The following is a 26,294-nucleotide window of genomic DNA, read 5'->3' on the forward strand; positions in this document are numbered from 1 at the left end:
TGTGGCAGGATCATACTATTTTAGTTACTTTGTAGTATACTCTGAAATCAGGGAGTGTGATTCCCCAAGCTTGGTTCTTCTTCCTCAAGATTATTTTAGCTATTTGGGGGTCTTTTATATTTTCATACAATTTTTAGAATTATATGTTCTATTATATGAAATATGACTTGGCATTTTGATAGAAATTACTTTAAATCTATAGATTGCTTTGAGTAGTATGAACATTTTGACAATATTAATTTTTCCAATTCATGATTACACAATATCTTTTTTCTTTTTCAGTTTTTATCATCAATGTCTTATCATTTCTAATATAAAAGATTTTTACTGCTTAGGTTAAACTTATTCCTATGTATTTTATTCATTTTATTGTGATCACAAGTGAGATTGATTTGGTAATGTATTATTAGTGTATACTGAGACCTTATTAATTTATTTATTAGTTGTAACAAATTTTTGATGGAGTCTTTAGAATTTTCATTCATGGCAACACATAATCTTTAAATAGTGACAGTTTTTCTCTTCCTTTCCATCTTGGATTCATTTTATTTATTTTTCTTGCTTAGTTGTTGTGGCTAGTCCTTCCAATACTATGTTGAATAAAAGTGGTGAGAGAGAGCATCCTTATCCTCTTAATCTTAGGGGAAAAGTTTTCAGCTTTTCACCATTGAGTATATTAGCTATGAGTTCCTCATATATGGTCTTTATCATGTTGAAGCACGTTTCCTCTGTACTTATTTTGATGAGGCTTTTTACTATAAATGAATATTGATATGTGATATGATTTCAGTCTTCTAAGATTTACTGAGACGTGTTTTGTGACTTTACATGTGATCTATCCTGGAGAATACTCCAAGTATACTTGAGAATAATGTGTATTTTGAAGCTTATGGATGAAATGTTCTATATATCTGTCAAGTCTATATGGACTAATGTATATTTTAAGTTCATTGTTTCCTTATTGATCTTTTTTTGTCTCGATTTTTGCACTGATGTAAGTGAGATGTTAAAGTCTACTATTTTTATTGTATTGCTTTTTTTAAAATTAATTTTATTGGTTTTGCCATATATCAACAAGAATCCACCACAGGTATACACATGTTCCCCATCCTGAACCCTCCTCCCACCTCCCTCCCCGTACCATCCCTCTGAGTCATCCCAGTGCACCAGCCCCAAGCATCCAGTATCATGCATCGAACCTGGACTGGCGACTCGTTTCATATATGATATTATACATATTTCAATGCCATTCTCCCAAATCATCCCACCCTCTCCCTCTCCCACAGAGTCCAAAAGTCTGTTCTATACATCAGTGTCTCTTTTGCTGTCTCGTATGTATTGCTTTTAATCTCTTCTTTTAAGTCGATTAATATTTGCTTTATATATCTTGGTGCCCCATGTTCTGTGAATATATGTTTGTAAATATATTTTCTTACTGGATTTATCCCGTTGCCATTATGTAATGCCTTTGCTTGTCTTCTAATAGTCCTTGTTTTAAAATCTATTTTGTGTTATGAGTATAGGTAGACCAACCTTCATGTAATTTCTATTTGCATAAAATGTATTTTTCCATCATTTAACCTCAGTTAATGATTTGTTCTTATACACAGTCCAACTCCTGTTGAACTAATCTAATGTTGTTGTTTTTTTTAATTCAGTTATAACTTATGTTTAAAATTCTCTATCTCTTTGTTGAAATCTGCTTTTTGTTCATCCATTCTTTTCCTCAGTTTGGTGAACATTTTTATCACCAATACTTTTAATTCTTCAGCATGTAGACTTGTTATCTCTGTTTTATTAGGTCTTTTACTGAGGTTTTGTCTATTGCTCAGTTGGCTGTGAGGTCCAGATGTGAGTCATGGGTAGATGGGGCTCTCAGTATGGTATGCATACTAGCGACAGCAGGTTAGATGGAAATGTCTAAAATAATGCTTGCCAGTATATTTTTGAGATTAGTTGTTTGTCAGTTGCTTCATTTGCTATTATTTTCTCCCATTCTGAAGACTGTCTTTTTACCTTGCTTATAGTTTCCTTTGTTGTGCAGAAGCTTTTAAGTTTAATTAGGTCCCATTTGTTTATTTTTGCTTTTATTTCCAATATTCTGGGAGGTGGGTCATAGAGGATCCTGCTGTGATGTATGTCGGAGGGTGTTTTGCCTATGTTCTCCTCTAGGAGTTTTATAGTTTCTGGTCTTATGTTTAGATCTTTAATCTATTTTGAGTTTATTTTTGTGTATGGTGTTAGAAAGTGTTCTAGTTTTATTCTTTTACAAGTGGTTGACCAGTTTTCCCAGCACCACTTGTTAAAGAGATTGTCTTTAATCCATTGTATATTCTTGCCTCCTTTGTCAAAGATAAGGTGTCCATAGGTGCGTGGATTTATCTCTGGGCTTTCTATTTTGTTCCATTGATCTATATTTCTGTCTTTGTGCCAGTACCATACTGTCTTGATGACTGTGGCTTTGTAGTAGAGCCTGAAGTCAGGTAGGTTGATTCCTCCAGTCCCATTCTTCTTTCTCAAGATTGCTTTGGCTATTCGAGGTTTTTTGTATTTCCATACAAATTGTGAAATTATTTGTCCTAGCTCTGTGAAAAATACCATTGGTAGCTTGATAGGGATTGCATTGAATCTATAAATTGCTTTAGGTAGTATACTCATTTTCACTATATTGATTCTTCCAATCCATGAACATGGTATATTTCTCCATCTATTAGCATCCTCTTTGATTTCTTTCACCAGTGTTTTATAGTTTTCTATATATAGGTCTTTAATTTCTTTAGATAGATATATTCCTACGTATTTTATTCTTTTCGTTGCAATGGTGAATGGAATTGTTTCCTTTATTTCTATTAATTAATTTTCCTTAATTTTTATTTTCTCATTATTATTGTATAGGAATGCAAGGGATTTCTGTGTGTTGATTTTATATACTTTGCTCTTGGTGTTTGATGTCAGAAATAGCCACATTTTAGTTAACTGGTAACATTAACCTTCCGTCACATGTTCAGCACCAATGCCTGTATCCTGAGGCTCAATTGCTCTCACATAATAAGAACAGTCAGTGTCATGTGGAGCCCCAAAAGATTACAAGGGAACAGGACAAGAATTTTAAAAATTCTGCCCCAATCTGGAAAGGGGTTCAGTGTCCTCTCTTCACCACCCCAGTCTGTGAATGGACTGTGTCTTAATCATTTTTAATATTTTTAGTACCTAGCACATGCAATAAATGCTTGCTGAATGAACTAATGAGTATGGCTGAACAAGAACAGGATGCATAAGATGAGCCCTGGGTAACCTAGGAAAGTTTAAACTAGATCATGGGCCCATCTAGCATTTTCACATGGAAGTTAGAATATGCATTAACGGAAGGAAGGAAGAAGCTATTTCCCAAGAAAGAGGAAATGCTTGGAAACATCCCTACCACCTATGCCACAGGACTTCTGAATCCAGCTAAAGAGAAACACTATGAGACACAAAGGATTTGGATCTGAGGAAATGCAAATTAGCAATGTGGGAATTTTATCTTCTCTACACCACAGGATTTTACCTGCTGCATTTTTATTAAAGTAACCCCAAAAAGTGAAAAAAAAAATAATAATAATGCTTGCCAAAAACAGTATTAGCAAGGTAGTCTGAGATCACAAAAACGACTCCCACTGATGTTTTAGTTCCCCAGTAGAATCCCAAATAGTTCCTGTCTGTCTAGTACATGCTTCAAGGTTAGTAATAAAGTTTATGCACATTTCAATCTGGTGTTTTGGGACTGCTTTTGGGTCAAGTCTTCACGCAAGCCCTTGAAGAGATTTTCCATCTGCTGTAATTTTACAGCTTTCCTTGATGTATTCCCCATTGTTATTTTAAAATCAAGTGTTTTGGGGGCTTTTCTGTTGTATATAGGGTCTTATAAACACACCTTTGCAATCCTTCTCAATTGTTGACTGCCACTGCTGGGTGATGGTTTCTTCCTTTACTATGATCATATATCTGTGTCTACTATCCATCTTGATACTGTATTTTTACCCTTTGCTCTGGCTATTGTTCCTTTAATTTTTATGTTAATTTCACAGGGACTTAGTCCACATGTGACTGTAGATTTGCTGTGTCCATGGGAGGAACTATACTGTCCAAAATCTCATTTTTATCTGTTTTATGTATATCCATCTCAATGCAAGTTTGTGCTTGAGCACAAGTAAATAAATAAATATTCTTGAACCAATAAACATAAAATTGTTTTCTTGTGACCTCAGAGTCAAAAAGTAATAGTAAATTAAGAATATAATCCTTGAATGAATGATGGCATAGTGTGACATAAGCTTTCTGTGGCTGGTCTTCCAAGAAATTGAAATTTTTCAATTTTTTGAATGATGGTGGGTCTACCTAGGTCCCAAAGGTTAAAAACTAATTTCTTAAGACAATGTATAATTGGAATCAACCTCAGGAAGTATTGGAAATAGTGGACTATATATAACACAAAGAGATTTGATTAATTTATCTTGATTTTTGTGTGTCCACATCAGGCTTTAAGCAACCCAACATTTACCTTATGTGTCCAACTTTACCTATTATATCCATCTCTCGTTTGTGTATCCCACAGAGTTATGGAGTGGAGCAATTATTCCATGTATGCTGACTTTGTCCTCTTGGGCTTGTTCAGCAACACACGTTTCCCCTGGTTTCTCTTTGCCCTTATCGTCCTGGTATTTGTCATCTCAGTAGCCAGCAACACAATGATGATCATTCTCATCCACCTGGACTCCCGCCTCCACACTCCCATGTACTTCCTGCTCAGCCAGCTTTCCATCATGGATATCTTGTACATTTCCACCATTGTGCCCAAGATGCTGGTTGACCAAATGGTAGACCAAAGGGCCATTTCCTTTGCAGGATGCACTGCCCAGCACTTTCTCTATTTGACCTTGGCAGGAGCTGAGTTCTTCCTTCTAGGACTCATGTCCTATGACCGCTATGTTGCCATCTGCAATCCTCTGCGCTATCCTGTGCTTATGAACCGCAAAGTCTGCTTGTTGATTGTGGTGGCAGCCTGGCTGGGAGGGTCCATAGATGGCTTCTTACTTACACCAGTCACCATGCAGTTCCCTTTCTGTGCTTCTCGGGAAATAAATCACTTCTTCTGTGAGGTACCTGCTCTTCTGAAGCTCTCCTGTATGGATACATCAGCTTATGAGACAGCCATGTATGTCTGCTGCATCATGATGCTCCTCATTCCTTTCTCTGTCATCTCAGCCTCTTATACAAGGATTCTCATTACTGTTTACAGAATGAATGAGGCAGAAGGGAGAAAAAAGGCAGTGGCCACTTGCTCCTCACACATGGTAGTTGTCAGTCTCTTTTATGGGGCTGCCATGTACACCTATGTGCTACCTCACTCTTACCATACTCCTGAGCAGGACAAGGCTGTGTCTGCCTTCTACACCATCCTTACTCCCTTGCTCAACCCACTTATTTACAGTCTCAGGAACAAAGACGTCACAGGGGCCCTACAGAAAGTTCTGGGAAGGTGCTCATCCTCAGGAAGGTAACCACCTTCCAAAGAAACTGCATTTGCTGCTAGAGGTTTGAAGAAGAGGATATAGGACTTGTCATCTTTGGATTTAAACATTGTCTGCCTGGAAATAGCAGGTCATCCACATGCCAGCAACTGTGAGGCATCCTGGGATTTAGAAAGCCTACAGTAGCATTTTGAAGATTTTCATCATCTTTTGAAACATAAGAGGATTCTACAAAATGGTGTTGAATGGAACTGGAATAAAATACGGGTTTCAGTAGATGGTTTCACCCATATGCTTTCTACAAATTTTGCATCCCACTGAACAGATGTTTGTTTCCTGCCATGGTCAGTCATGGCAAAAGAAATGTTAATCTTCTGCTATTCCTCTAGCTTCTCATCACAGTTTCTTTTTAGACATCATACAAATTGACTACTTCAAAGAATCAATATGTCGAATATTATTTTGATTGTATTCAAATGCTATTTTAATAACTAATTGAACTTTTTACAAATGATGTTTTTAGCCTTCCAAAACATTTAATTCAATCAAGCCAATATTGGCAGTATCATTATTTTAAAAATTGGTTTGACTTTATGTAATCAATTTTTCAACTGAATTCCATTAACATGGCTAGTAGACAAAATAGTAAACATCAGTTTCTGGAAGAGACCAGTACCTTTACTTTTTTTCCCCATGAAGTTTTGCTAAAATAATCTCAGAATAATGGACCAATGTGCTTTTGAGACTGGTAAACATGGATGGCTTCCACATTTTCTATCCTTCCTAATGATATAATTTAATAGGAACATCCAGGGCAGTTTGAAATCATATCTTTTTTGCTGTATTTAAATTGCCTGATGATCTAATATATTTCATTTTGAAAGATTTTCATGCAAAAGAATGGAACTCCTTTGAGAGTTAAATGTTGATTTATTCTTTTAAAAATTAATATATGCTACTCCTTATTTTCTATTTTATAATATTTTAATTTAGTTTAATTATTTTATTTAATAATTTAATTACTTGAATAATTGTGGTTAACCAATAGTCTTCTGAAGTAGAGAAATTTATTTTTCATCATCTTTTTTCTTTTCTATGCTTTTCCCTACTTGACCAAACTCCTTCTATTTTGAGTCCTCAGTCTTTCTGTCTTTCTACCTTTATATCTTCAGATTTGCTCATCTTAGACTTAATTTTCTAAAAAGAAAACATTTTGCATTACTAAAATGAGAATGCAATTATGTGTAAGCTCATTTAAAATTTTATTAATGTCAGAGTGGTCTGAATATGTATAAGTCAGCTGGGAATTGACATATGTTTCAGATAATCCAATGCTTCTACATCTTGGAAAAAAGGAGGAACATATCATTAGAGAACTTTCTAATGCATCTCACTTTTCTATGTTGCATTTCCATGTGGGTGAAAAATAATATTGTTTAGTATTCCTAAATGTAAAAATTTGTCCTATTTTCTCTCAATAACACCTATATTATAACCAGAAGTTGGAGTCAACTTTTAAAGACTCCACCATTTTATCTAAATTTCCTAGAAAACTTCAAACTAGTCCTTGGAATTCATTTTCTAATACTTGTGTCATGAAGAGAATGAGTCTTGCCAAGATTGGAAATTTTGGCTTTTTATGATATAGGAATAGTGAATATGCTTTACAAATAGCTTCTGGATAGAAAAGATATAGATTAGAAAAATTGCACTCACATTTAAAAAGATGCCTTGGTATTATAACCCTTATTAAACTTTAATTACAGACATGAAATTAGTTTTTTCAACCTCTCTATGTCTGGTTGAACAGATTAATTTAATTTCTTGAAATCCTCTTTTTCAAGGTATTAAATTAGAACATTCTAACTTAATTCTTACCTCAGAGGAATAATTTTAAAAGAACACGATATAACTGGTGCAAAGCAACTTTAGCTTTGGAAGGTGCTATATGCCATGAGGTATTATTATAACTGACACAACACTATAGAGAAGAGGCAGTGAAACCTGCTTTCTTCACCCATTTCTATACCAGAAGTAGTCTTGTCTCTTGAATTGTACTTAACATAGAATTTCCTCTTGCAGAGATGAGGTTACAGAGGTGATTAATGTCCCCTAACTCTAACATAAGACCTTTATTAAAACATTCAGAAACTGTTTCAAGGACTGATGTTAGTCTGTCCACAGCACATACTTGTGATAAATGATAGCTTACAGTGAACAATGTCAGATTTGTGATCTCCGAAGATTTAGCTTCAGGTTCAGGGACCAGGCTTGATCACTCAAGAGCTTTTGTGTAGCAGAGTTTTATTAAAGTGAAAAAGGACAGAAAAAACTTCTGACATAGCCATTAGAAGGGGGATGGAGCGTGCCCCCCTTGCTAGTCTTATCAAGGCCTTATATACTTTTACCAGACTGACTCCCACAACAGACACCTTAAATTAACAAGATTAGAACTAATAATAGAAAGATCTTAACAGACCCACTCTTGAAACAAATGTCTTAAGATAACAAGATTAGTCAGAAGGTTCTTGTTAAAAAGGAGAAACATGTCCTTGAGTAAGATGCATTGTTGTTATATAATCTTTAGTACAGAGTTTAAGGGAAAACATGCTCTTGAGCCATTAGCTCTGGGCTTAAAGAAAAAGCATTTTATTTGACTAAGAGGAAAGAATGTATAAAAAAAAAAAAAAAAACCATTTGTCCTTTTCTCCTCCTTGAGAGCCCCAGGCCCCTTTCTCCTCCTGGAGGGTCCTGGACCTCTTCTCCTTGAGGGCCTCTGACTCCTTATCAATCTACCTAAATTAACTCTCTCAAAAACAATTGTCATTGCCTCTAGTGTATCATGAGAGGACAGATATCCTAACCTCACTTCACACTAAATTCTACCTGACTTCAGAAGCTGAAGAAAACAAGCAAGAACACCCTATATGAAAAACGCTTCTTGAAAGAGAACTATATAGCCACCTGTGTAGGGGTTGATCACTTTCTTTTTCCACATGGTAAATTAAAAGGGGCCAGAGAATATTTACTTTTCTTTTGTTAGGTAGTTAGAATAGGCATAGGAGTCCAGAATGGCTGGGCTAAAAGACAAGGAAGGGAAAAGCCAGCGAAAATAGAACAAAGGAAGGTCCAAGGACCGGAGTGAGGACCTCAGGTAGAACAAACAGCACTCCTGGCTAGCCCAATTTACATAGGGCAGGCCCAGAGGGTTGGAAAAAACATATAAAAAGAGGAGCCAAAGGGCCGGGGGCCCTCTCTTCTCTTCTCATCTTTGTGTTGGCATGCCCCCACACCTTGAGGGTGTATTTTCCTGCTATTTTCTAAATAAAATTGAGCTGTAACATGGAGCTGTTAACACTGATCTGTTCAAAACCCGAGAACTATAACATGGTCTGTCCAAGAGCTGTGATGCACCAAAGGCTTTAATGTCCATTGCTTCAAATTTTTGTCTAGATGAGACAGAACCAAGGACATTACATTTGCCTGACACTTTCCAGCTTAGTGACACTTATAGTTGTCACTCAGATGATATAAACTGAATAAATAAAATAAATGTCACATGTCTTATAATGCATTTGTTTTCAACATCAGTCCAGTTTCTCCCCTATACAGTAGTGTTAGCAAATCCAAGGCATATTTGGACATAGTAGGATCTTCTTTTCTTCAATTTTTGCTTTTTCTCTCCTTTTTTTTCTACAAATTCTTTCTCTTCCTTAATTTATACCTCTCCCTCTTCTATTCCTAACAATTCTTACTTCCCAAACACATTCCTCTTTTTTTTTCTCTCTCCCTTGCTCTTGCACTTTATCTATTCCCAACTTATTGTTTTATTGACTATGCTCCAGCTCTCATTGCTCTTGGTAGTTATGCTGTTCTTCTCTAGTGAATCATGGGATTTTAATTATTATAGATTACTAGGATAGCTAGGGGCTTGGGGATTTCAGGGACTTTTAAAATGGGCTTTACTTTAAAATGTAGTGTGCTGGCAATAAAATGAAAGAGAAGATGAGGTTTTAATATAGAGAGAATTTTAATAGAAACTACTTAACATAGATGTGTTTGTCTTGGTTAGATGTATTTAACTGTAGCCAGAAGGTTTGCATAATGGAAAATGTAGACAAATCTAATAGTACTTTCTTAATTGTGTACTCTATAGGCCTCTTTGGTTCTGCTATTTCAACATAATTTTTAGTCTAAGAGTTCAAAAAAGGATACATGTATATGTATTCGATATTACTGAATCACTTTTTTGAATCACTGAAACTAACACAATGTTGTTAATCAACTATGATCCATTATAAAATTAAAATGTAAATAAAAAAAGAAAGTTATAGTCTGGAGAAATTAAAAAGTAAAATAAAATAAATGGATTTTCCCCAGCATTGAGAATCTACTGTTCCACAGTGAGCAAGGTAAATTTAGAGAAAGTTGTTTGCATCTCTAAGCAGAGAAGCAGAGACCTCATTCTCAGCTTATGATTGGGCATTCTTTCTGTCTTACATGTCTGATCCTTCACGTGTGCTCTGGGTAAGTTCTGTCATCTGCTTATGACTGCTTCTTTGATATTTGAATCAACAATTTTTTACTTAAAGTATAGACTTGCTGCTGCTGCTACTGCTGCTAAGTCACTTCAGTCGTGTCCGACTCCGTGTGACCCCATAGACGGCAGCCCACCAGGCTCCCCCGTCCCCGGGATTCTCCAGGCAAGAACACTGGAGTGGGTTGCCATTTCCTTCTCCAATGCATGAAAGTGAAAAGTGAAAGTGAAGTCGTTCAGTCGTGTCGGACCCTCAGCGACCCCATGGACATGGGATTTTCCAGGCAGGAGTACTGGAGTGGGGTGCCATTGCCTTCTCCGAAAGTATAGACTTATATTTTAGTAACTCCCAGTCTTTGTTTAGAGATATCCCAGAGCATCTTCCATAATCTCAAGAGAAATAGAAATACTCTAAACATTGTTTTCTTCACTGTCTTATTTGTAAACAATAGATAATATTAAGTCTATTTTGGTTATAGTGAGGGATTATTAAAGATGAAGTAAACATAATAAAATAATGAGAATTAAAAAGGAAAAGAAGGAAACATTACTTGAATTCTGCATCATAGAAAATTTGAGTCTGAAGTAATCTTAGAGATGATTGTGCCAAACCTTTTCATTTAATAGATGGAAAACAAACCCTGAGAACAGAATCCCCTTCCCAAAGACATATGGGAAATGGTAGAACTGCGGTTGCAATCAAGGTATCCTTATTCTAGTTTCATGGATATTTAGCATATCCTCTGAGGCTTTGTTTTTAATCATTCTCCCAAGAAGATGGGTGAATTATGTGATTTATGAGTCATTTAGATTAAATATTCTGGCAGCTTTGGAATTTTTCCCACTAGGTCTCTCAGTATCCTCACACTTTTTTCTTCCATGTATGAAGTTCCAGTTAGGGAACCTGATATGTGCCTCTGTCTTTCAAGAACATCAGCAGAGAACTAACTCTTTAGAAATTTAGAAACAGCTTCCTAAAAATATATTAATTTAGGTCTTATCGTGATAAATACTGGGATTTTTTGTGCCATTAAACAATTATTTATTTAGGACTTAAGCAGTAAATAACTCATTTACTACAAATGGTGGAAAAGAAAATAATGAAGGACAAGAAGAAAGAACTGCTTATCAGCATCTGCTTTGAACAAGGCCCTTAGTTCAGTATTGTATGTTCTATCTTACTTCATTCTCTTTTTTTAAATTTTATTTTATTTTTTAACTTTACAATATTGTATTGGTTTTGCCATATATCAACATGAATCTGCCACAGGTATACACGTGTCCAAGAAGAATTTACTCTAAATGCCAGGTAGCACTTTGGAATGGGGTAGGCAAACAAAATTATCTGAGGTTAAACAAAACATCTAGAATTTAAGAATTACTATCTTAAAATATAGGTCTATTTCTACCTCTGTATAAGGACTGTTACTGGAAAAGGCTAAAGGAGATAAAGGGTATTAGTAGGAAAAGAGCTAAAAGAGAAAGATGAGCAAGAAAAAAAGAAAGAAAACCTTGAGAAGTTACAAAATATCTATCATATATAAATAATTTAGACTCTGATACTTTACCAACAAAAATTGTCATGTTCAGAAGCTGTGTTATTTTCCTTTGTAAACTTGGTAATAATAATAGAAGACCAGCTTGTTATAGCAGCACTTCTCAACCATTTTCCTGACATGGACATCAAAAAAAAAAAAAAGAAATGGTAGTCATTGGGGTAAATTGAGGTGGTTGTTGACTGCCAAATCAATTTCCTGGTGGCTATACCTGCTCAGGTATTATCAGACCCATTTAGCGTTGGGGACATCAATGCTACTGCTGCTGCTGCTAAGTCGCTTCAGTCGTGTCCGACTCTGTGCAACCCCATGGACAACAGCTCACCAGGTGCCTCTGTCCACAGGATTCTCCAGGCAAGAATACTGGAGTGGGTTGCCATTTCCTTCTCTGGGGACATCAGTACCTGGTTGTAAACCATTGGTGGCTCTGTATTGAGCTACATCACACTGGAAGGAAAAGGATATTCAAATAATTCTATTTCCAAATTAAAGGACTTTTATATTTGTTGATAAGTGATATAAACTATTCTTTAGGAAGCATTAGGTAGTTATTGAATAGCACTCTAAATGGCTGGAAAATTTTATCACATGTGATAAATCTAGTCTTGGTAAATTCAAAAAAATTGAAATCATTCCAAGCATCTTTTCTGACCACAATGCAGTAAGATTAGATCTCAATTACAGAAGAAAAACTGCATGGAGGCTGAACAACACGCTGCTGAATAACCAAAAAATCATGAAAGAAATCAAAATATGCATAGAAATGAATGAAAATGAAAACACAACAACCCAAAACCTGTGGGACACCGTAAAAGCAGTGCCATGGGGAAGATTCATAGCAATACAGGCATACCTTAAGAAACAAGAAAAAAGTCAAATAAATAACCTAACTCTACACCTAAAGCAACTAGAAAAGGGAGAAATGAAGAACTTCAGGGTTAGTAGAAGGAAAGAAATCTTAAAAATTAGGGCAGAAATAAATGCAAAAGAAACAAAAGAGACCATAGCAAAAATCAACAAAGCCAAAAGCTGGTTCTTTGAGAGGATAAATAAAATTGACAAAACATTAGCCAGACTCATCAAGAAACAAAGGGAGAAAAATCAAATCAATAAAATTAGAAATGAAAATGGAGAGATCACAACAGAAGTTTTAACTTTAGAATGATCTTTACTTTCATCTCTACATTACATGCTTTTTTTATTCTTAAGAGATGCCAGGGTTAGATAAGTAGTTTTATGAAAAAAATCTCAAGAAGTAATTATAACTTTTGCTTTGGAAAAGAATAGACTCTCTGGTAAAAGGATTGGACTTTGGCTGATCTTCCTCTTATGCACGAGGTGAGCCCAGTAAATATAGATTAATTACTAACCTAGGGATTTCTCCTGCAAGATGCTGAGATCCAATGTTAATTAAACACTTACTTTTGTCTTAGTCCCACCCTCATATCCAAGTATTTTAAAAGGCTGCCATTTCAATGTTGCCTAACTAAGGTCTGGACTCAATTGCTCTGAGGTAAGAGTAAATAATTTCATGGAAACCAAATAGAACATTTCCCATACACTATGATGTTTTCTTTAGGCATCACTCTAAGACTATTAGAAACTATCTTCAGGTTTAAGAAGGATAAATTTGTACATTCAGTTCTCAGAAAAGGGATACTTTAGCATGAAATAGGAAGCATAGGGGAATCTAGTATTAGTTTATGGGTGCTTGAATGAATTTACTAAAGAGAAAAAGGGCATGTAAAAGCTGATGGTTGAAAGATCTAGCTTAGTATTCATGATGAGTAATTTTTAGACTTTAATGTCTAAGATATGTATTACTAAGGAAAAGCATGGATTGCCCTCTGAATATTTTTTACTTTTTTTTTTTTTCTGTGTGAATATTTTTAAGGCAAGAGTTAACCTTTTTGTATGGAAAAAAGTGTGGGTAGAGGTTTTTGCGTCCTTAGAGGGAGATTGAAATATATTGAATTATTTCTCTTTATTATTATTATTATTATTTTCTAAGCTCCCTTCTCCCTTCCTTACTCCATAGGCATGGTCATATGCTCTCATAGTGCTCAAAAGATAAAATCTATTTTTTTTTTAATAGACAAGCAGCATTTCTTAAAGAAATTCCCTTAAAAGATTTTACCATGGTCCTATCAGAGACCACTGGGCTGAATCACTGAAGCAGAATAGGATTGTGTCTACATGTCAGAAACTTAGATCGCATCATGCAATAATGAGCACGTTACATTTAGAGCTACAGGTATCAGCTTTTTATGTTCCTCTGTCATTTCTGGTCTTGTATAGTTGTTCCTTTCCTCTGATTCTTTACTCCCCTATAGCACTAGCAGAGTAGAGAGTAGATGTCCCCTGTGCCTGATTCTTTGATTTCTGTTTACCTCTGCACAAACTGACACCACTACTCAGGATATATCTCTATTAATCAAAATAAGTAGCTGTCCTGGCATCTGACAGCTTTAAATTTAGACCCTTCATACAATATTCCAGGAAGCCAGATGTACTTATTGTTTCCAGTTCAGTCAGTTTTTAGTCACTCAATTGTGTCCAACTCTTTTAAGACCCCATGGACTGCAGCACTCCAGGCTTCCCTATGCATCACCAACTCCTGGAGCATACTCAAACTCATGTCCATCGAGTCGGTGGTCACATCCAGCCATCTCAAATCTTGTTGTCCCCTTCTCCTTCTGCCGTCAATCTCTCCCAGCATCAGGGTATACCCTTAACAGTGTGCTTTAGGTAACTTGGCACCTGGTATTAGAACTAACACTTTATGATTAAATATATGTACATATTTAAATCTTCTGTACCTTATGATGTTTTGACATCTTAACATTTCTAGCTGTGGAGAGACTGCCCCTCCCTGGACTAGTCAGTTATTAGAGATAGCACAAGTCTTAGAATGTCTTTGATATGAAAACTAAACTATCTGGAATCAGACCTTCTCCCTGTCAATTGTACATACAGTGAATCAGAAAGGATTGGTCCAAGACCTCCTTATCTTCGGTAATCCTTCTCCCTGATCTCACTTGAAGGCCTATTTTTACAAGATGTTGCAAGGATCTGAATTGTGTCCAGACTTCTGTGGCTTCTCTCAGAATAATTTCAGTCTTGTTGTCCTGAAATGTTCAGGTTCTACCAGCTAGCACCTTGCACAGGAACCCTCTTTCATTTCCTTACCTTTACTTTCCACATGGCATATCAGAGAAAAAATAAAAGCTTCTTGCAAAACTTACCCATCCTTTCCCATGGCAGAGATCCAGAGTCTACATTCACAGTGCTCTTCTTACTTTGGCTGGATCTTCCCATACCCTGCTGCTGCAGCTGCTGCTGCTGCTAAGTCACTTCAGTCGTGTCTGACTCTGTGCGACCCCAGAGACGGCAGCCCACCAGGCTCCCCCGTCCCTGGGATTCTCCAGGCAAGAACACTGGAGTGGGTTGCCATTTCCTTCTCCAATGCATGAAAGTGAAAAGTGAAAGTGAAGTCGCTCAGTTGTGTCCGACTCTTAGCGACCCCATGGACTGCAGCCCACCAGGCCCATACCTTAGCCTCTGCCATACCAGGTGGTTATGGAACTATACTAGGTGATGTTATGTCAGTTCTGGAGGTGGGGCATTCTCTGTCTTGAACAACAGAAAAGCCTGAACCTGGGGCCATGCAGATACAAGGTTTCATTTTTTTCTTCTAATATTTAGAAGGATTGTAATTAAAGAAGGAAATGGTAGAAAACTTAAGACTAGGGAATAATGATGATAGTGGTAGAAAGGTTACCTAACGGGGAATGTAATCCAGTATCTAGTATGTGTAAACCAAATCACACATTACATTAAACAGTAGTCAATAGTGTTAACACTAATGTTAAAATTAGATACTGGGAACTGATGCAAATAGGTTACATCATGACATGTCACTGTGCTCATAGTGTAGATGTTGCCATGTCAAACATTCCACAGTACAATGTTAACTACATATTTTGATCGTGTGTCACATTAGTTTTTTATATTTGATTCACTGACAAAAGTAACACATACACCTTTGTGCTAAGCCTCTTAGTATGCTATTCCTCTAACAGGATCTCTTCCCTACTCTTAAATATTCTCTCTCTTACACACACATACACACATACTCACATATACACAGAGAAGCAGCTTGGATCCAAATTGAGGTTCTTTTATTCACTGAAACTCTGATTGTTTTAGAAATAAAGTTAGTTTACAACATATCCTTGTCCTCCTTCAGTTTTATTAATATATTTTAACATTCTGGGATCTACTCTAAGAAAGGATCTGGAGTTTGAAGAAGTTGCGTTCCTTAATCAAAGAGTTCTGAGGCAATGAGAATGATTTACTATTTTTCATATTCTGTAGACTCCAGTCTGAGTGTATGTGTGAAATAAATTTCTCTGACCCATATTTTGATTGCAAAGCAACTTTTCCTTAGGCGATTTTCAGATTATTTGGCTATCTCAGTTTTTCAGTGTATTTTCAAAGTGATGATTAGGAGTGGATTTGATACTGTCAGTAGTGCACATAAAATCTACAATGTGCTTAAGTGAAAAAAAGGATTGTTGATCAAGATAAAGTTATTGTCTACCAGCATGAATATTTTTATCCCAACCAGTTATTGCAGAGCTCCATAAACACAGTTTTAATTCTAACATCTTAAATTTAATTTCTGTGTCTATGATTCAGAGCTGTGGCTTTCACAAGTAAATCTTTCACATATTTAAAAAGGCAGAAGTAGCTGACTTTTATCAAACTTATTGAAAGCTGATATTTGATATTTAGGTAAGGTTTATGCTGGTTTACCCAAGCATTTGTTTTTCTCCTTCTCAATTGAAAAGGTATATTAAAGTTTCAACACAGACCAACATAAAATTGCTTTTTACTTTCTTCCTCTGGAATTTTGCTCATTTACCTAGTCTATAATGTAATTACATCTTTAATAAACACTCAGAAAAAGTCCCAGTATTGTTCCTAATAGTTCTGCTTCAGCATAAAGATTAATTCATTCTTAATACCTCAAAGACTATATATTTATCTAAAAATCCAGATAAAGTATTAGTAACTAATATATTTTATTGAAATATACTTCTTCAGTAATTCTGTCACTAAAATGAAGAGATGTACACTGCAGAAATGTACACTATAAAACAATGGTAATAATAAACTCATTCCTCCATGTTCCTGAATATATCTAAGAAGTGCACTTTTACATCTCTCAAGAATAAAAGATGCAAGAGTTCATTCCATCTAGTTCAACTGAGTTTTTTCCCTCTAAATTCAGGAATCTCATTTCCATCTAGAGTTGTCTTTACTTATAAACATAGAGGATAGATAACAATGTAGAAATATAATTGTTAAGGAATTAAAAATGAAAAACAAATCAAGTAGTAATGGATTCCTATGACAATATAAAATTTTCATAATTTCAGAATGTCAGAAAAACTGTTAATGTTTGGCTGAACAATAATTTAAAAGTTGCTTAGGTCACTATGAAATGATATGAGGCCATTCTAAGTCATAAAATCTCAGTCCACTCAGTGGTGTCAATCAGAAAGATCACAGTAATGAAGAACCCAAAGCCTTGCTTGTAGAATACATTTAAGGTGATACTCATTTGAGATTTATGACCCTAAATTATTCTGTGAGAAAAAAATGGATCCAAATACTTAAAATGACCTGTGCCTAAAATATGAACTTCCTTGGCAGAAAAACATCTAACCATAGGCCACAGATATTGACCATTAATTAAAGTTTGTAGTATTGCCTTGTTAATTCCTGATCAAAGCAGCTTAATTATAACAACAGCCAAATTATCTAAATTTATTGGCTTCATGCTTATTTTTTATAAGTTTATGAAATCACAAATGGATGTGCATGATGTTAACAATGCAATATTAAATGGCAGAGTGCAATTTAAATTTAATCTACCCATACATATTGATTGCAAGGCAATATGAAGGGTAAGGCACAGTTATCAAACTGGAGAAATTTTTATTCTAAAATAAGATTATAAAATATATACAGAAGATAGTTCAAAATAAAAATAAAGAAAAATTTGAAAATGATACTGTATAAATTATTACATTTATATCTTATATCAGCCTACAGAGATATAGACCTATGATAACTTTTCACAAGTGATGAAATTGAGTTAGTTTATAGATTAATTTTTCTGTCCAATGGTCAGTCAGTTCAGTTGCTCAGTCGTGTCCGACTCTTTGCAACCCCATGAATCGCAGCACTCCAGGCCTCCCTGTCCATCACCAACTCCCAGAGTTCACTTAGACTCACGTCCATCGAGTCAGTGATGCCATCCAGCCAGCTCATCCTCTGTCGTCCCCTTCTCCTCCTGCCCCCAATCTCTCCCAGCATCAGAGTCTTTTCCAGTGAGTCAACTCTTTGCATGAGGTGGCCAAAGCACTGGTTTCAGCTTTAGCATCATTCCTTCCAAAGAAATCCAAGGGCTAATCTCCTTCAGAATGGACTGGTTGGAAATACCAAGACAGATTCAATATGATTCTGAACTCATGTTCTTTCCTTTATCTCACTCTGCTTCTGACATACTATCCATGGTAGGCCCTCCCTAAATTTTGGATTATTAATTAACCTAACAACTTCCTGTCTTTGCAGTTCTAGGAGCTATTATGTGATGTAAACATGGAGACGGTTCTTCAAAATTCCACTGACTTCATCCTCTTGGGCCTCATCACACATCCCACATTCCCTGGGTTTATCTTTGCAGTGGTCTTCTCCATCTTTCTGGTGGCTGTAACAGCCAACATGGTCATGATTCTGCTCATTCACACAGACTCCCACCTCCACACGCCCATGTACTTCCTGCTTAGCCAACTGTCCATCATGGACACTGTCTACATCTGCATCACTGTCCCCAAGATGTTGCAAGATCTCTTGTCCAAGGAAAAGACCATCTCCTTCCTGGGCTGTGCACTTCAGATCTTCCTCTACCTGACCCTGATTGGAGGGGAATTCTTCTTGCTGGGCCTTATGGCCTATGACAGGTATGTGGCTGTGTGCAACCCTCTTCGATATCCTCTCCTCATGAACCGCAGGATTTGCTTGTTTATGGTGGTGGGTTCCTGGGTTGGTGGCTCCTTGGATGGGTTCATGCTGACTCCCTTTACCATGAGCTTCCCTTACTGTGGGTCCCGAGAGATCAATCACTTTTTCTGTGAGATCCCAGCAGTACTGAAGCTGTCTTGTATTGACACATCACTCTACCAGACCCTGATGTATGCCTGCTGTGTGCTGATGCTGCTCATCCCTATATCTATCATCTCTGTTTCCTACACACGCATCCTGCTCACAGTGCATCGGATGAACTCTGCTGAGGGCCGGCGCAAAGCCTTTGCTACCTGTTCATCCCATATTGTGGTGGTGATCATTTTCTATGGGGCAGCCTTCTACACCAATGTGCTGCCCCAATCATATCACACACCAGAGAAAGACAAGGTTGTATCTGCCTTCTACACCATACTCACTCCAATGCTCAACCCACTCATCTACAGCTTGAGAAATAAAGATGTGGCTACAGCTCTAAGAAGAATACAGGGGAGATGTACATACTCCCAGAAAGTCAGAGCAGGGGATGTGTCCAAGAAGTACTAGAAGGATCTGGGTACAAACTTTCTTGGTACTGTGGCTACTGGCACACAGTAATTCTAGAAAATATATTGTTGGTTCTGAAAAATATTCACTATCATTTTCACAATCCTGGATTATATTAGGCAAAATAATTCTTTTGACACCAACACCTAAGAACTGTAGCTGAACACAGCCAGTATCTCAGCAACAGCCAACTCACTTGTCTGGATTAACTGACAGACATCTCTCAGAGAGCATTTTCTTCTGGTAGCATTATAAATCCAATTCCAGTCAGTCCAAACATCCCTTTGAAAGTCCTGAATGGATATTTTTATGTTACATATTTTCATGTGCCTTTTGTGTCTGTATTTCTGACAAACTTTTGAATAGAAAATGCGAGGAATAATTTTCATGTCCTTGTTGATTTAAGTCAAATGTTCAATACAAATTAAATATTTTCTGATGACTATAGTCTATGTAGCACCTCCATTTAGAAAACTTTTGTAAGGATAATTCAATTGGGTTTGGGGTTCAGTATTCTTTGTTATCTTTTATAAATGTCTGTGTTCTCTAATCTCTAAATTCAAACTGTTATCATAATTTTATTCATGTAGAGTTCATTATGTGTCTGGAAATCACTAACTATTTACTGATTGATTAGATTTGACTATTATTATTAAGATAGATATTGCTACAATCCTTTAGTAACTTCCATTTTTTGCCTAATAAAATGACTTATGAAACAAAACATGAATAAATCAAGACCTTTTGTTAGTTAAATCAGCTCCCTTGGTCAATTTTTCTATTGTAAAAGTTTTCATCTAGTAGACTGGTAATATTTTTTCTATTAATTATCTTTTGGTTATTTGAGAAGCTTTAATAGATACAGGATCCTGATACAACAGAATGTTTATTTAAAAAGACCACACTCACTAAGGACTGTCCGTCCATTTACCTACTTAATTTTAACTTCCTTCTTATGTGTAAGGCACTAAAATATGACAAATAAATTTTTATTCACCTAGTGTTTATTTTGTTTTGCAATCAAAAGCTTAGAATGTGCTGGGATCATTTTTGGGTGATTTTGTAATTGACAAAGATTAAGAATAGGTTACTGTATGTCCTTGTAGTGCCAATGCAAAGTGAAAACTGTATCCTTCATAGATGTTCATGTAAGTAAATCTCATCCTCACTAATATGCTAATCCAGGGTTCATTTTGCCTTGGAAGATTCCCCCAAATTTGATCTTATGCTGAAACAAACAAATAGAAAAGAGATGGAAAAATGGCTTAGATGGATGAATCTCTTCAAGTAGAGAAACTAATAAAACACTAATGAAAGAAATCAAAGATGATACAGATGAACAAATTACCATATTCTTGGATTGAAACAATCAATATATTGAATATGACTTCAGTTCAGTTCAGTCACTCAGTCGTGTCCGACTCTTTGTGACTCCATCAATTGCAGCACACCAGGCCTCCCTGTCCATCACCAACTCCTGGAATTCATTCAAACTCACATCCATCAAGTTGGTGATGCCATCCAGCCATCTCATCCTCTCTTGTCCCCTTCTCCTCCTGCCCCCAATCCCTCCCAGCATCACAGTCTTTTCCAATGAGTCAACTCTTCGCATGAGGTGGCCAAAGGTTTGGAGTTTCAGTCTTAGCATCATTCCTTCCAAAGAACACCCAGGACTGATCTCCTCTAGAATGGACTGGTTGGATCTCCTTGCAGTCCAAGGGACTCTCAAGAGTCTTCTCCAACACCACAGTTCAAAAGCATCAATTCTTTGGCTCAGCTTTCTTCACAGTTCAACTCTCACATCCATACATGACCACTGGAAAAACCATAGCCTTGACTAGACAGACCTTTGTTGACAAAGTATTGCCTCTGCTTTTCAATATGAATATGAATATTTTATTAATTCTTGAGAAGCCACTCTCCAGCCAACCACCCTATGAAGCAAGCTAGATGGATCTTGTCTGTGTTTCAGTGGTATGATCATTTAGTAAACATCTTTATGCCAGGTCTTGAAAATGTAGTTCACACTGAGGCTCTAACAATATGTATTCAAAAAGCTTTAAAATGATAGCAATGTTATATCCCTCCTAAACAATGAAATGACTCAATGAAAAAAGCTGTTCTACAAAATAAGATGAGCTTGATTGACTTATAAAGCAAAACACGTCACTTAGCAGTAAAGTCAGATTGGCTTGCTTAACACTAAAACCAAGCTACCTTGCTTAGCAGAAATACATGTGACAGAAGCACAAGACATGCCCCTAAAAAACAAAACAATGGTGTCATGAGACCCACATCCTTCCCTGTGAGTTCAGTGAGTTAATAACTCCTAAAACATACTTTTTGGCCCCGACGACATGTTCTTTGCACAATACCACCACCACCACCACCACCCCCTCCCCCCCAAAAAAAAAAACAGTAGTAGAGAATAAAGCCTAAAACTTGCCCAGTGGTGTCATCAAGTAATTACCCCCCAAGCATGCTCTGTGCACACAAAAAACAATCATTTAAGGAAAGGTGACTTTTCAGAATGAAAGACCCTCATTGTACTGAGACCTGAAAATATTTTTTGAAAGTGCTGTGACAGTCCTGACCTGACCATATAGGGATAAGTAAACTTCTCTGCCTTATTTGGGAGAGGGAGATGGAAATATGACATCTACTCAAGAAAGACAAAGGAGATCTTCTCCCCCTCCCCTCTCTTTCTTTGATTATAAAAATATAACCCACTGAGTGCTGGGGGCAGTGCAACTTTTGCCTGCCTATTTGTTAACCTTACAAGCATCTCATTCTAATAAATCACTCCTTATTTATCACTTTGCCTCTCACTAAATTCCATTCCACTGTTGAAACATAAAGGCCTGTGATGCTGGAACTCTTCAGAGTCCTGGAAATGACACCTAACAATTTCACCATAAGCGTCCACATGAAAAATCTCCCAAATGTCAGACCATAATTCCTTTCCCCATAGTTCTTTGGAGTGAATTTTCCAGTTATTCTTAACCCATAGGGGTAGCCAAGTGGCCAATTCATTGTTTTCTGACCAATAATATATATATGTATATATATGGCATTCAGTTAAATTTTATTGTTTTAGAACCTGATATGCTACTTATAATTCATCAAAATGGCCACTATTAATATAATTCTTTATGACTTCTGGAAATTTCCTACTCCAGAAATCCAAGAGCACTCTTTTGTCTTGTTTTTGCCATAAGCTCCAATTAGCATATAGATAGATACATTTAATTTTATGTCTCCTGGCTGTAGCTCAGAGGGTATTTGATCTCTATTCAAAGATAGATTACTGAGATAAACCTTAAAATAACTCAATCAAAATTTTAGCAATAAAACATGACAGCAAAGAAGTAAACCTGGGAAGCAAGTCTTAGTTAACATACATTTCAATTAACAAAACTAGAATGTACTATTCAGTGAAACATAATTTGTATTTACTTTTTTTTCTGTGTATGTGATGGCATTAACCCTGAAGCCAGGGAAAGCTTTATCCTATCAAATAAAAAATGACTTTTGTGAGGGAGCAAGGGTTTCCCAGGTGGCATTAGTGGTAAAGAATCCACCTGCCAATGAAGGAAACATAAGAGACTCAGTTTCGATCCCTGAGTTGGGAAGGTCCCCTGGAGGAGGGCATAGCAATCCACTCCAGTATTCTTGCCTGGAGAATCCCCATGGACAGAAGAGCCTGTCGAGCTACAGTCCATGGGGGTCACAAAGAGTCAGACATGACTGAAGCAACTGAGTGCACAGGAAAAAGCCAAGCAGCCTTCTTGGATTTCCCATAGCCCTGCCTTTTTGATTTTCAACTATTGTTTATCCATCTTTAAATCCTTGATTTAGGAGTAGACTGTTGCCATTGTCCTAAGAATATCAGGATAGTGAAAGTTTGATAATCAGGGGTTAATTTTTCTGTACAAGCAGAATGACCTTTACCTATCTGTACAATCTTCATAGATCATTGTGAAATAATATTTATTTACTTTACCAAAGTAGCAAAGGCTTTTTAAAAACAAGTATAAAGGCAAAGAAATTCACATAGTCTGTTATCAAAAGGTACATCCCAACAAAACTTTGCTTTCTTAACCAAGAGAAAAAAAAACAAATTCCAGTCTGATATACAACATAAATTATCTTACAGAACTTCCCATGTACCTTTAACATACCAAATAACCTAATTAGTCCAGTATTTTTCTTTGGGATGCTTCAGGGACCCTCTGAAGCACTACAAAGTTAGCTAGAAGTCAAAAGAGCTTCATTAGAATTTGATTTTAGGAGGCTCTGTCAAAAAAAAAAAAAAAAAAGAGTTTAGAATACTCCGTCAGATAAAATTAGAGGTTACTATGAAACAACAGTTATTCAGTCAGCCAAAGAGATAATAAAAGATTTCAAAGGCAAATACAGATTAAATCACTTAAGAGGCAAAGAAACGTAAAATCTGTCATCAAAGGCAGTTCAACATCCCAAGAAAACGTGTACCATGCATAAAATTCTTTTCTTAGGGTCCACTTTCCACAAAAATGTTTTTTCTTTTTCCTGTATTTATCACTTTATTTTCCCATTCAGAAATAGACACCTATTTCTGAAATCAAATCTACTTTCTTCACCCTTAACAACATTCAATTCCATCCCTCATACCTTCTCTACTAAAAACATACTTTCCTTAAGCCATGAACTATCCTTTATATTAGCATTCTGTAGATTGGCAAACATAAATACCAGTGATAATTTATAAAAATATTTGCTTTCTTATAGAGAATACCTTAGAATGGCACCAAGCATATACATTCAGTTCAGTTCAGTTCATTCACTCAGTCGTGTCCGACTCTTTGCGACCCCATGAATCGCAGCACGCCAGGCCTCCCTGTCCATCACCAACTCCCAGAGTTCACTCAGACTCACATCCATCGAGTCAGCGATGCCATCCAGGCATCTCATCCTCTGTCGTCCCCTTCTCCTCCTGCCCCCAATCCCTCCCAGCATCAGTCTTTTCCAATGAGTTAACTCCACATGAGGTGGCCAAAGTACTTGTGTTTCAGCTTTCGAATCATTCCTTCCAAAGAAATCCCAGGGCTAATCTCCTTCAGAATGGAGTGTTTTGTTTCTCTATAAAAGGAAGCCAGTGTTTAGTTAGTAATGTTAAAGCTTCTTATTTTATTTGGAAATGGCCTAGTTATTTAATAAACTTCCATCATTTAACTTAATTTAGCACTACCCTAGAAATTCAAGTGACCAAAAATCTAGAGAAACTATTTTAGGTAGGCATTTCTCAAGTATGGTTATTCTTAATAGACTTTATCTAAAAGCTCTTATCTCATTTAGATTTTCTTTCCTTAAAAGTTTCTTCACATCAAGTTACTTTGTAAAATGGACTTACCATCTGGCCCGTTTGTGGAAAATACTGTCACCAGAAACTAAATGGCCCTATACATTTTTTGAGCCTCCCTTTTTGTCTGGAGAGTTTTCAATTCCATTTTCTTTTGTTTGGCCTTAGATAAAATCTCTCTATGTCCTTTAACACATTGTATTGTCAAAAACTTTACAATTTGAGCAGATTCCTGAATTTTCTAGGGATTAATCTCTCATCCCAAGCTTCAGGGTCCAAGTCTATCCTTCCTTACCTATTGCTTTCTTTTTGTTAACCTAGCCATGTGACTTTCGATATTTAGCTTGTGCAATCTTTACTGTGGCTTTTTCAGCTACCGACTGGAAAGCAGAGACTTGGTCAGTTAAAATCTAATTTTGACATTGTAATGTAGAATGTCATCCTTGCAGATTGCATAATTCTGTCTCCAATTTTAACTTTTCAATCAATTTTAATTTGGCTTCATGTACCCTTCATGCAGAGAGGAGAATCCAATCTCTCCAACACAGCATGGTGGTACATTCTGATTCTTCCTCAGTTGGCACAAGTGGTAAACATTCAATAACTTCTAAAGGTTTGGCCCACTTTAATTTGGGGTCCCAATTCTGACATAGTCCAGTGGATATGCCCCATTCAGTAACTCATGAGCAGTAAGGCAAACTTTCCCATCAAGGAAAAAAAAGTTGAATAGTCTTAACCTCTTTCTTTTTCCTTTCATTTCACAAATCTTGCTTATAGTGCCAATTTATGTTTTGCTGAAAGTTTTACTTTTGTTTTAGGTTCCAAGGATTTGTTAACAAAAGAAACCATTCATGACACATGATAAACAATTTCAATATTTAATAGAGGATTATTTGACTTAATTTCAGTATATAATCATTAAAAGAAAAGATAAATAGAAACAAAAGAAAAGAGTAAGAGCATATATACCACCAAATTGGACAGACCAACATTCAGATTTAAACAGTGTAGAGAAGTCCATTGTTGACAGCAATCTGGAGTCCCAGTAGGGAACAGATCCTGGGCAGTGTGACCTCTCCAGGTGCAAGACTCCAAATTTCAGTTTTGGGGGTTCCCTCATATAATCCCATGCCGAAAAATGATATCATCATCAGTTTGTGTGCAAGCATGCAGTTCTGACTTTACTTTAAACTTTTGCTTTCTACAATGCTGTTTGTTTTATCTTGTGAATCAAAGGATTTCATTATGCCCCAGGCAGTTGGCCAGACCTCCAGGAGTCATTCTAAGATGCACTCCCTTTCTTATCTAAAACTCCTCTTGACTTGCTGAGCTTCTGAACTGGCAGGGAATCCAGTCAGTGTTCAGGCAGGTCTGAAGCAAGGTCAGGACCTGCTCTCCTGCTTCTGAAGCCTGAATAAGATTTCTCCATTTTAGTTTCTCCAACAATTTTATAGTTAAATGGTATTTCACATTATATACTCTGCATATGGCTTCCCAGGTGGTGCTAGTGATAAAGAACCCACCTGCCAATGCAGGAGACGTAAGAGCTATAGGTTCGATCCTTGGGTTGGGAAGATGCCCTGGAGAGGCGTATGGCAACCCACTCCAGTATCCTTGCCTGGAGAATCCCATAGAATTTCCTTTACTCTGGTCACAACTCAAGGTTTTCATTCTGCTCACCTTTAAACTTCTAAATAAGCAATGATTCA

At 36.5% G+C, this 26,294-nt stretch overlaps 2 protein-coding genes across 2 annotated transcripts; both read left to right on the forward strand.

Moving 5' to 3' along the window:
• The first annotated feature begins 4,598 nt into the window (after nucleotides 1-4,598).
• On the forward strand, nucleotides 4,599-5,540 carry LOC133252120 (olfactory receptor 2T27). The gene has a single exon (XM_061424838.1). The coding sequence runs from the start codon at nucleotides 4,599-4,601 to the stop codon at nucleotides 5,538-5,540; it is 942 nt and encodes a 313-aa protein (XP_061280822.1).
• Nucleotides 5,541-18,267: 12,727 nt separating this feature from the next.
• On the forward strand, nucleotides 18,268-19,244 carry LOC133252122 (olfactory receptor 2T2). Its single transcript, XM_061424839.1, has one exon. The coding sequence runs from the start codon at nucleotides 18,276-18,278 to the stop codon at nucleotides 19,242-19,244; it is 969 nt and encodes a 322-aa protein (XP_061280823.1). The 5' UTR covers nucleotides 18,268-18,275.
• The last annotated feature ends 7,050 nt before the right edge of the window (nucleotides 19,245-26,294 follow it).

Source organism: Bos javanicus, chromosome 7 (genome assembly GCF_032452875.1).
Source record: "Bos javanicus breed banteng chromosome 7, ARS-OSU_banteng_1.0, whole genome shotgun sequence".
Lineage (NCBI taxonomy): Eukaryota > Metazoa > Chordata > Mammalia > Artiodactyla > Bovidae > Bos > Bos javanicus.

Bases quoted from the DNA above. Each gene is read 5' to 3' on its own strand.
- LOC133252120 (XM_061424838.1), top strand. From the start codon at position 4,599: ATGGAGTGGAGCAATTATTCCATGTATGCTGACTTTGTCCTCTTGGGC.
- LOC133252122 (XM_061424839.1), top strand. From the start codon at position 18,276: ATGGAGACGGTTCTTCAAAATTCCACTGACTTCATCCTCTTGGGCCTC.